A 12292-nucleotide genomic window follows, 5' to 3' on the forward strand; every position below is an offset into this window, starting at 1 on the left:
TACATCTTGAACTTAGTAGTTAAAACAGGAATGAAATATATACAGGAAATAGATGAGTAAAAGCCAAAGCAATGTTTTTTCCTTAACTCACTGGTCTCAGTGTCCAATTAGCACAAATAGGGTAAAACTGACGCTTCTCTATATCATAAGACAGGAGAGATAACTGTCAAGATAAGCAAGAGTGCAGTTTCAGAGCTTTCAGGAGCTAGAGGAGGTGGGAAGGTGGCTGTCTTTTTAATTTGTTTGTCTGTTTTCCTTTCCTCTGTCAAGGAAGCTTTGAAGCTGGGTGAAAGGTAATATTTGTATATATTTGATTCTTAAAAATGAAGAAATGTTTTTAATATAGCGATCATGAAAATCAGTGGGATTAGTCCGTGACCTCCTAGGTAGAAAAAGATTATGCCAGCATTCTACTGGGCCACTTCTTGGCTTTTCATATCAGTCCATATCTTCAATAATTCTACTCACTTGTTCCAACTTACTTTCAAGCAGAGCTCAGACAAACAGCAGGTAATTTGATTTGATGTGTGTCTGTGGTACAGAAGCTAACAATAACAGGAAGAGTGGGGGAGATTTGTTAAGTCCTAAGCAGAATCATCTTGCTGAGCCTTTTTCTAAAATCGCTTTAGTTTTTTAAAAAAAAAAAAAAAAAAAAAAAGGCGTGCTTTTTGCATTAGTGATACTTATTCTTTTATTTGTGAGTATATGTTCTTATATTTTTGTAGTATCTAACATGTGGAAAAAATGATAGTTATTTAAAAGAAGTATCATTTTCTTATCAAAGACTGCAGTATTGGACAGTCCTTGACTTTACATTGACAGATTCTGAGAAGCACAGTGCAGGTAAAAACATATATATTAAAAATAATATCAAATCCTTAGCTTATTTTGTGGTTGTAGTATAGTAATAAGTTTTATGTGCCAGACAAATGCCACTTAGTGCTTGAGGCAGGAACTTTTATAGCTGCCTGTCTCGCCCTTTATAAAGGATTGGAGAAGTGGTTCTTAAATATTCAAGGTTACTGTGTGGAGCTGTCTGCTTCTGTGGGTAACTTTCAGTTCTCATTAGCAGCTTCCTACTGTTGTATTTGAAGTGGTGACTGTATTCAGCTGAAGCGTTTCACTGTCCAAGTCATGTTAGCTAAGTCAGTTACTTATCTCTTCCTGTGGGACTTTATTTTGCTTGGCTATAACTATAGATATATTTGTCATGCAGTTTTCCAAAATGTGTCAAAACATCTTCTAATGAAAACTGTAATAATATTTGCAATATTGGTTCATTTCCTCTGTGACCGTTGTTTTCTTCCTTGTTCAGTAGTCAGGCGGTTTTATTACAAGATTTAATTATGACAAATTATTTTTCAGAAAAAATCATTCTAGATAAAAACTTTTCAATAAATACTTACTATTTTCCATGCAAGCATTTTTCCCTACTTAGGTTTTTATTTTCTTAAATGCCAAATACTGTAGAAAACAAAACTTCCTGCATTTTTTTCCTAATAAAAATATCAAGTGAGAAATTTTCATAAGAAAATAATTTCCCTACTTCTAAGCGATTACACATTTTGTAAGCAATTCTAAAAACAATTAAAATAGCATAGCTATTTGTGGTTTTATTCTGTGATCTCTTTCCTGTTTATCATGAAGTTAGTGTTAGATGCTCTAATGCTAGACAGGTCTTCAGCTGTTTTTCAAGTATTTTTTTGCCTGTTTCTTTTAACTTTTATATAGTTCAGTGATTAAAGCATCTTTTAAAGCTTTTATTTTAGCATTAAGTGATGATATGACATGATGCTAACACCAAAGTATCAATAAAAATGAATGCTCTTTAGCTCTGAACAGAAATGTTTTTATTGAACTGCTGCAAATGTTTTCAATTTGCAGTGAATGTGCATGCTCATTACTACAATCTCCCACATCAGAGCGTTGTTAATAGAACTTTTGACCTCATTTATCAACCAGGAACTTCCATGTAGGACAGCAGAACTGCAAGGTTATACTAGGAGCCAGTGTTTTCCTTTACAGTCTGTTATCTTAGTGAGCACAGTTTGTTTCCATGTTCTAAGCAGAAAGAAATACAAATACTCTTTTTGCCTCTAAGATGAGTGAACGGTAGATAGAATCTTAAGAAAACAAACTTGGTTCTCTCAAGTATCTGTAGTATAAAATCTGAAATCCTATCAGTTTAGAAACATGTATGCAATTATACTTTCTACTACCTAATCCTAATAGTTTCTGCTTTCTCAGTCTCTGATGTTTAATACCGATTATATTAAGTATTTTCACTGAGTGAAAATACACTTGAGAAAGTTTCAAAGATTCATGTAAAAACTACTTTATTTTTTTACTACATGTAAAGTCTGCTTTAGCATTACATACAGCCTGTTCCCTATGTTCCACATACAAGCCAGTGAATACCACTTCAGTGTTCACAACAGCAGTTAAACACATGCAGAAGGCAGGGAGAGTGTGCCTTGTCATAGCTTTGTGGCTTCAAAATGATTTCCTCTGGCACCAAGTAAAAACAACAGGAAGAAGTTGTGCTATTAGTAATTAATGTAACTCCATTCCTCAGGCAAACCTCCTGGCAGATTGAAGTGACCCTGGGCAATGCCCTGAGACTGCCATATTAGACTCCCTTGAGCATCTCTGAGAGAAATAGAGACTAGAGAAGAAGACGAATCTTAAGGGATTTAAAAGTCTCTATCTAGGTGCAAAAAAAAAAAAAAGTATGCCTTCAGCATCTCGTGTTGCAATATTACAGGAATAGCTTCTGCTAGAATGCGCGATTCTCAGAATTGTACTGTGGTTGATTTCCAGGTATGATCGTTTAAAGGAGCTTTCCTTTTGCCTCTAATCGCTTTGAATTGCTGCCGCCCTCAGCAGTCACTGCTTCTACAACTTGGAGCAGCGGGAAGCTGGTTGGTGGTTTTGGCACTTACCAGAGAAGCAGTAATAAGCAACAGAGAGGGCAATAAGAATCAAATATACAGTACATTGGTTCACAGTGGTGTCACTGAAAGTTGCCTATTCAAGACTTGAATCCTTATTAGTTTACATGTAGTCTTAATGCGGGCCTGAGTTCCATCATAAAAGTAAATTTTGATTACTGTATTCAGACCTGATTTTCTGATTAATTGATAAGCAGGTTTGCAGTCCTTGAGGTCCCTGTGTTTACCTGTAACACTTGCTTATCTTCCATTAATCTGCTATTTAAATTAATCTGAGAAATGTATTTCAGTCATATAAAATAACCTTTTTGTGATTAGCTTGTGGATTTTTGGGAGGAGTTTGGGAACTTTTTTGTAGGTTTGCTTTAATCTAATGCAGACTGCGTACTCTGCATGTAGACCAGCTTTTCAATGCAAGTTTTAGTTCCTCTGTGCATAAGGAAGGAAGGGAAAGCAGACACAGTTCAAGCCACATTCTGGTACCCTTTGCTTGGGCATCTTCTGGTTGCTCACTTGAAGGCTGTAGAAGGAGCTGGAAAGTGAACAAAATGGAAGACAGTGGGAGTGATTCCAAAGCAGTTTGGGTGCTCCTGGCTGCATTTTGATAATCAATACAGCAACCGACGGAAAAGCATTAAAGACTTGATGGTGTACTAGCTTTTTTTCTTTAGGCAAAAGACACTTACTTGAGAAAATATAGCAGCTCAGCTCAGAACTGGAAAATTGAGAGATTGGTGGGACATTTGCAGATGATCCTGGAATTCCACAGAAGAAAATCATGCTTACCTAAGCTTTAAAAACAAGCACAAGCAGAGCAGATCACTGCATGTTTTATAACATGATTACGCATGTTCTCACCTACAGGAAAGGAAATTCAAGACCATCTGTTTTAAGAATCAGATTACTGCTGGTAAGGGAATTTTCGTGGTAGTATAATCTTAGGGTAGTATCTATGAGGACAGTGATGCTTTCAGGGGTGGCAGTGACTTGGTTAAGCAGATCTTTTTTTCTTCTGTGAAAATGGTGGACAGCCTTTCTGTATTGAATTCTACTGATAAGTGAGAGCAGTGTCACCATTAAAAGACTTTTTTTTGGTCATTAACTTCACAGATCTTCATATGATCAATCTCCCTGATGGTTAACTGCTCAAAATTTAGTCTGTCTTCTCCCACTTTACTGCAAAGCAGTTAGAGGTTTAGAGGTAATTTTAAGTTAAGCAGTTGACCAAGGTTGTGGAGTAAATCTTTTATTGGTCATCTTTATTAGCATTTTAACCCTTCAGTGAACAGTATAACCATTTAGTTAACATATATATATATATGCTTATGTTATACTTAAGAACTTATATAATGTTATTTATGTGTAGAGAGGCACCCGAAGAAAAATTGTCTAAGAGTCAGATAAGTTTTACATAAACAAGCTTGGTATTTAGAATGATACGTAAATTTTAAAAGATGATTAAACCTTTTAAGCACCAAGAAAGATAAATCAGCTATATCTATCCAGTTATTAGTACAGCCTATTGGTTCACCAAATACTCATATTGAGTTCAAATATGTAGTGACCTACAGGATCAGTGGGGTAATTGTTAGGTAGTGCCAGTATTGCAGGTAATGCATTACTTCTCAGGTGTTCTGATTTGCTTTGATCTTGAGCACTGGGATATCTCTATGACTTAAGTGTTTGTCACCGGTAGTATTTTGCTTTGGATCAGGAATACACTTTGAAGCAAATCTCCTAGTCTTACCAGTTCACTAGATTTAGTTCTATCACTTAGGAGTCTCAGAGTGCGTGGTGCAGATTTCTTTCAGATGAAACTAAACCAAGAGATGCTCTCTGAGCTTACAGCTCATGTTCAGTAGCTAATGGCTGTCAGCCACAGGACCAGGTTATAGCTAGTGTGAAGTAAGTGTAAGTACTGCTGACACACTTGCATTGTGGACACTGGATCTTCAGCAGCAACTGCTCTGATCTGCAGATCTGTACCTGTAGCACTGCACTGCTCGTTATTGCAGACGTGGTCCTTGCTGGCTAAGGTGGTTGACAGCTTAGGCCTATGTTCTGAGCAGCCATTTTGAGTTCCTCTCCGGTTGTCACCTCTGTTTCTACTGGTACCTCAAACCAAACTGTGTATTACAGTAAAGTCCTTGTCTATGCTGTTACTTCTTATAAATTTTATGTGATTTCCTTATTATTTTCATTAAGAGTCTTGAGGAACTACTCTCACAGCAGGTGTCAAAGCAAATGTCTGTTTTTTTGGATTTCTTTAGAAGAAACATAAAGGGACCTGAGCTTGCAAGTAAGACTAATGACACAGTGATTGAAGTCAAATATCATGTGGGGATGCTTGCTGTGTTCTGTAGAAAGATGTGGAAGAGGCCATAACCCATTAATTGGTTTGCTTTCCTGGACTTTAATTAGTTTTTTGTTGAATTTAATGTTTGTCACTATATTGAAACAGATAAAATATTTATCCTTGATGGATAACGTATGCTTCACCATTTCACTCTATTATGGGATCTGAACAGAGCACTTTGTATTTTACCCTCTCATTCTGAGATGACAAGAGGAGACACTCAGGAAAACCCAGTCTTCAAGGGGACTGAGACTATCAGAAATTGAGAAGCACTATTATCACATTCAGTGATGAAGTACTGTTTTTGGAAGACAGTCTTTTATCCTTTTAGAGGCAAATTTCAGAATTGGTTAGGAGTATTTAGTAACTGTTCAAAGGCGATAGTAAACAACCCATTAAAAGTCAAATGGGACTCGAGCTATAAGCAGCAGAGATGATTTTTACAGCATACCTTTTTTGTTTTTATCTAGATTTACAGACCAATTACGATTAAGACAGAAATGGCTGTTCATCTTCACCAAGCTGATCTCCTAGTTTGGCTCTTAGTGTATCCACTAGTGATTTTTTCTACATCATTGCTAGTAAACTGCTAGCAGCAATTCTTCCCTTTCTGCTGTCAACCAACGTTTATTCAAGTTTGACCTTCTCTGTATCAGACAAGCATCACTCATGTCTTCTGATGTACTAGCTTTAATAATATCTTTTAAGCATTATACAGCATATCTTCCTAGAGTGTGCTTCTGCAACAGAACACCCTCTAGGTTGAGCTGCTGCAATATTTGGTTGTGTAGTGATAATTTTAGCTTCTGGGCACAGCACTTATTATTTCAGCGTAGCTTATTTTGTGTTTTTGGTTTTTTGTTTTTTTTGGGACACACAATCTACTTTAATTTGCTGCTTTTATTTGTATTCACTTTTCGTCTTTTATTTCCTTTTCTTAGCAATTATGTATTGATCTCGGAATTGTCTGAAATTAATTGTTTCAGAATTCAGAGGAGGTTGGCTTATTGTTCTTTCTCCTGTTCTCTGATTGTATAAAATGAATACAGTTGCTATAAGCAGGCAGTGAGACAGGTTTGTATGTCCAACACTGGTTGGATTGAAATGAGTATTTACACTCGCTTGTGGAAACAAATAATGCCATTTATTTACTAAATACATCAGATGTCAAAATCTTGTATAGAAATAATTACCTCCTTAGTTCTTACGGGGTTGCATCAGGATTCAATTTCCATACAGTAAGAAGTAAGGCTTCAGTTTCCATAGAGTAAAAATAAAAAGACTTAATGGAAATAAAATAAGAATCATCCCTCAGGGTTAACGAAGTGAATGTTGCACTGTTCTTCGTGCATGCATAAACTTTTTTGTTTATCTAAACTTTAGTCGTTTGCTAAAATGCGTGCTCATTTAAGTCGATCATTACCATCTACAGATGTATCTGAAATGTCTAGCCTTGTATTCCATAGATCAAAGTAGTCAGGGGTCTTGTGCTTTATCACAATTTGTCTCCTGTCTACATCAAAGAACACTGCTCTCGATTCTTGTAGTCTTGCCTGCTAAAGTGACATGCTTGTTGTTTCTGCCTACTTCCCTGTTTGTTTCTAAACTAACAAAACTCCTTCACAGTTGAAATTATTTTACCCATGCTGAATTCAGAAGAGTTAAGTGCTAAGCAGTGTAGAAACAAGCTTTGTCTCTGAAGACATGGCCATTTCTTCGAGAAACTAGGAATGTTCAAAAACTTTCTGGGAAATTTGCATTCAGTTGCATGCTGTATATATACAGTATGTATTGAGAAAGGAGTCCATTAGACTGGTGCATTTCTTTTCAAGTACTAACTGCAAAGGAAAATGATGTAATAAATATGAAAGAAGGATGATTGGGGCCTAGAACATCTGTGCTGTGAGGAAAGGCTGAGAGAGCTGAGCCTGTTCAGCCTGAAGAAGAGAAGACTGAGAGGGGATCTAATCAGTGTCTATAAAATACCTCAAGGGAGTCAGTGAGGAGGATGGTGCCGGCTTCTTTTCAGTGGTGGCCACTGACAGAACTAGAGGAAACAGCCAGAAACTGAAACACCAAAAGTTCCACAGGAACTTAAGGAAAAATTTCTTCACAGTGAGGGTGACAGAGCACTGGAACAGGCTGCCCAGAGAGGTTGTGGAGTCTCCTTCTCTGGAGATCTTCAAAACCCGTTGGACGCAGTCCTGTGCCACGTGCTCTAGGTGACCCTGCGTGTGCAGGGGGGTTGGACTAGATGATCTCTAGAGGTCCCTTCCAACCTTAATGATTCTATGAAAAGCTAACACATGGTCAAGCTAGTTTGGCTAATTTTTTGCACTCCCAAAGGAGGAGAGACTGTTGCAAAACTGAATTTTCTGTGGATTGAAGTTTGGACTTAGCACATTGCTAATACCTAGTAGTTCAACCCTGTTTTACTTTCTTGAGTAATACAAAACCACATATAGTCAGGCCAATGCAACATTTTTTGAGCAGCTTAGCAGCTGCGGGTTCTGTTGTGGCTGCTCTTGTGCACATGCTCCATACTGATCACATAAGTAGCCTCTAAAATTGGTGGTACAACAACAGAGCCTCTGTTTTTCCTGGGTGATGAGTACTACAGTGTATTCACCTTAACGCTTGGCAAGATATTTTTTCTACATGTAGTTGTGATATGCTAGGTAAAACTGTTTAAAAATGTCATTAAAAATGTCATAAAGCACTGTGTGTGTCTGTGGTATAGATGGTCATTTTTTAAGGTGGTGTGAGGTATCTCCAAACATCTGAAAAATATTGAGGCTATTTAAGGCGTAGGTAGAAAATATGTTTTGCTTTGGGGAAGGGGAAAAAAAAAAAGATCAGTGAGGTGACAGTTGAAGCAATGCAGGGCCATGTGTGCAGTCTATGATATGAAGTGTCCAAACTAAGCAGAAACTTGCTAATGAAATAGTATATAAAAATATTTTGAAACTACGGGTATTTTAAAATTGACAGGATGTGAAATTGGAGGTAGCTTTTCTTGTCATCCCATAGCTTCTGTATTTGCATTAAGCAATTTTTAATTATATATATTTTAAATTCATACAACCATCATTTTTATATGGTAGTTATGACCTGGGGTGAAGATCATTTGTGTAGCTGTCATTTCATTTTTCTTGTAAATGAGAATTAATTTGAACACTTGTACTGTATTAAATATATGCATTTCTTTTAAGAATTATCTGAAAACCTGGCAATTACATTGAAATGGGATGTATAAACTATATAATGTCCAACCAGACGTACATAAGTGAAAGGGGTTGCTATTTGTGGAAACGATTTTTCTTTCTTGTCAAAATATATTGATAGTGATCTTGCTGCAGTAGAAAAACTGACTATACTCAGGTTCTGCTTCTCTTTTTGTTCCTGCATTAACAAATGAAAATAGTAAGCTTTTCATAGCATAAGTGATATTTTTAGAAACCATTTTGTCTAACCTATATTCCTGTTCTTCCCAATTCTCTTTCAGATAGCAGTTCTGTGGATGAAAAGGTTTATAATCATGTATTTATTATAGGGATCATGTAATTTGTTGATGTTTGTGACCTATTTGATCTGGTTCCTTCATTTTAGTTGTGAAAATTGCATGTTTTTCCCAGCTTTCCATTCTTTTGTTCTCCTTTGAGTGTATTGCAAATGTGTTGCATAAACACATTATAAACAGAATAAACCTCACTGTTGTGCTTATCATAATTTCCAGCACAGGGGTCTGCTACTGTCAAACATGATATCTGAGATTTTAGCCTCTAATTACTATCTATAATGCATAGTCTTTCAGACTTAGAGCAACAGTATGTGGGAAGCAGTGTCTAATACCTTCCCATGGTTTCTACCAGTGTTGTTTTACTAAATGCTGAATGCTACTGTAATGTGTTCCAAAGCAATAGTTAGTTAATGTAGCTTTGGCCTGGAGCTGACCCTGCTTAACATTTTTCATATTAGGTGTTTTATGTTTTAAAATTTGTCCCAAACTTATAAAGAACACCTGAGTGACTGTACATCATTTTGGTTTGTTTGTTCGTTCTTAAAGGCTCGGATAGTAAGTGGAAGTTCCTTGGATACATCCAAGCTTTATGCAGTCCAGGCATTTGCTGGGTAAGTACAAATATGGCTGTGAATTCTTGGTTTAGCTGCAAGTTATACTGTAGTAATTTTTTTAAGGTTTGCTTTTGTTTCCAAATCTTCTACAAAAATAGAACTGTTTCAAAATCAAGGTAATCAATGTCATAGTCTGGAAGTGTTTTCTTTCTTTCCTTCTTTTTTTCTTCCGTTTTTATCTTCTTTTTTTGTTTTTTTACTTCTCAAAATAAACTTGTATAGCAGTTCAGCTGTACAGGTCAACTGGAGGGCAAAATTTTTGTACCTCTGTACAGTGAGTTGTTTTCTGTGTCTGCATTTTAATAAATGTGTAGTAATATAACAGTACCATTCTAATATTTGAAATCTAATAAGGCAAAATAGATTTATTTCAGTTGCTGAAAGAGAATGAACATGGCAGAAGCTTGGATATCTTGTTTGGTTATCTCTGGATAGTTACCCTGAATTTGTCTCTAGAATTTCTTTTGCGGAAAATCTTTCCTTTCTCTTTTGAATTCCTTTTCTACTTCCAAACTGAATAATAAAAGAGAGTAAAAGCCATGGGATAAATTTACCATTTCTTAATCTTAAATATCTAAAAAGGATATTACCTCCTTGGTGGCAGACTATGTAAGCACAGTTTCCCGCGGTGATGCTTTGTGTTAGAGTTAAGGAGATGAGATCAAATTATCTAATTTATATTAAATCTTCTAATTTGGATGTCTTAAGAGTAGACAACAGAATCTGGATTGTACTAAGCTTTTCTGTGACCTCTTTTTTTTTTAGCTAGCTGATACTAATTGCACTAATCTACTCGATATAATTCCTTGCTGTAGAAGGTTTAATTATGGCAACATTTGTGCTTGTCATCAAACAACTTGATACAAGTTCAGGTCTACATTCAGCTTTACAGTGGCTTAGCTAGTTTCTGTGTTGTTCGTTCCACCCCCTAGGGTTTTCGTTACCCAGCTGGAAAAGCTGCTGCTAGCTGGTGCGATAAAAACTAGTAGACCATCAGTTACATTGTACAGGACTTGTTGCTGTGAAAGTGTGAAACACTTAAATGTTGTAAAAGATAATTGTTTAATTTTGTTAGTAACTTGTTCTTTAACACTAGACTAAAATGATAGTGTACTTCTTTTTCCTTGCTCCCAAATGACACCTGGTTTGCTTTTACTTTGCTTCTTTGCAGTTTTCACATAAAGTCAGGAAAGGGAATTCTCTCATGACCTAAGTTCCAAAACTTTTGCCATATTTTGAGCAGTAAATACTAATTCTTGTTCTCCCAAAACTACTTCTCTCTCTTTGAATGGGCCTTCTGTGTACTTCACTAACCTGCTTCCTCCTATCTCTTTAAATTTTAAAAACAGATCAGTGTAAGTGCTGAGATTTTTTCGTATTTATTTGTGAATGCAAAAGTCATTTGATATATTTTGTTCATTAGCATTTTGTTCACTTTGTTCGTTAACGTGAGACTAGCATCATCTGAAGCAGTTTCATTTCCCTTGATAGATAATTGATTTAAAGGCCTATTCAGTAATATATTAGCCACAAAAACATCAGCTCATTATGTCTCTGTTCACGTGACTCTTGTGATGGAATTACCCATTGATTTCGTCAGAAGGCCACACTGACAGCAAATCATGGCTCTCACGCATAGACTTTCAGTTTGATGTATGATAACTTGGATTTGTTGGCTTCTTTGCTGAAAAATTAATCTACATTAGAAGCAGACACATCAGTGTCTGTTACTCAGTACATCAACTTTTTTTAGGCATATTCACAAAGGAAGGTAGACTCTCCTTTTCTCTCTTGCGCTGTGCAACGTCAACTCGTTTTTACTACTAGACTTTGATGCCCTTAGTTTGGAATAATTTATGACATGAGGTACTACAAATAATAGTATATTTCTCCACTGAGAAGCAGGAATCTGACATCTTGACAACTGCACTATAAGCTCTCATCAATTGAAATTAAGTATTGTCATTCTCAGAAGCATTAGTGTATGGGACTAGCAAAAAAAAGATAGTTCTTAAAACTGTTGTTGTTTATTCCTTTCAGCAGGTATTCTTAAGAATTTAAAAACTAAGTTTATACGAAAGAGAGAGAGCTAAACTATACAGTAAGTAGATGTTAAGGGTCACATTCTGTGAGCAGTTTGTATGTGAAAGCACTGAAACAAAGTATTGAGCCCTATACCTGCAAGAAGCTGTAAGACAGTACAGTATTTCTGTATGCATTGCCTGGGTAGGTGTAAAACTTGGAACCACAGAGTACAAGAGTGTAGACATTTGTTCGTTAGTTGGTTAGTAAAAGCAGATTAAAGACCAAAAATCAGTCTCGGAATTAAGGAGACCTTTTGATATCGACAGAGACCCCATAGGCCGAAGTTACTTTTGTTTATGCTCTCCCTTCCAATCATGGGTTAAAGGATTCCAGTACTGAATCCACTGAGGAAAAGGTGTGTTAATCCTTTGTAAAGGCATCCAGTAGCCAGGACGTATGTACGGGCAGCCAGTGCATAAAACCACTTCAGATGCAATGGCTGTTTCTCTTATCCTTTTATTCATGCCTGTATCTACAGATTGCCAGTCAAAATCTTAAATAAGTGATCAGATTATTTATTGGACTGAGTCCTCCTTTTGCGTAGTACCTGCCTTCATACTTTTCCTCTGTCTTCCCACCAAACCCAATGCATGAATACACAGGCACTCATACAGAAGTGAAAATGTAAAGTCTTAGTAAAACTGAAGAGCAGCTGGAACATAGGTTCTATTTGCGTGGTTTGGAGGTTTTTTGCTAGAGTGGCTAAGTCTTCAGACATCTAGTATTAGGTTTTACCCTTGAATGCCTTTTGTTGGTCACACACAAA

General features: G+C 36.4%; 2 protein-coding genes across 3 annotated transcripts in view; one reads left to right on the plus strand and one right to left on the minus strand.

Annotated features, from left to right (window-relative positions):
* RSL24D1 (ribosomal L24 domain containing 1) overlaps window positions 1-12292 on the minus strand; it is a 293765-nt gene that overhangs the window by 55621 nt on the left and 225852 nt on the right. The window lies entirely within an intron of this gene.
* UNC13C (unc-13 homolog C) overlaps window positions 1-12292 on the plus strand; it is a 120507-nt gene that overhangs the window by 8974 nt on the left and 99241 nt on the right. For both annotated transcript variants that reach the window (XM_088520613.1, XM_088520606.1), the window contains exons 2-3: window positions 8813-8835; window positions 9374-9438. In XM_088520613.1, the coding sequence (XP_088376739.1) occupies window positions 8813-8835; window positions 9374-9438 (88 nt within the window). The remainder of the gene's footprint in view (window positions 1-8812; window positions 8836-9373; window positions 9439-12292) is intronic.

Source organism: Tinamus guttatus, unplaced genomic scaffold, assembly GCF_059628265.1.
Source record: "Tinamus guttatus ecotype Peru unplaced genomic scaffold, ASM5962826v1 Tinamus_guttatus_pri_ptg000004l, whole genome shotgun sequence".
NCBI classification, from domain to species: domain Eukaryota; kingdom Metazoa; phylum Chordata; class Aves; order Tinamiformes; family Tinamidae; genus Tinamus; species Tinamus guttatus.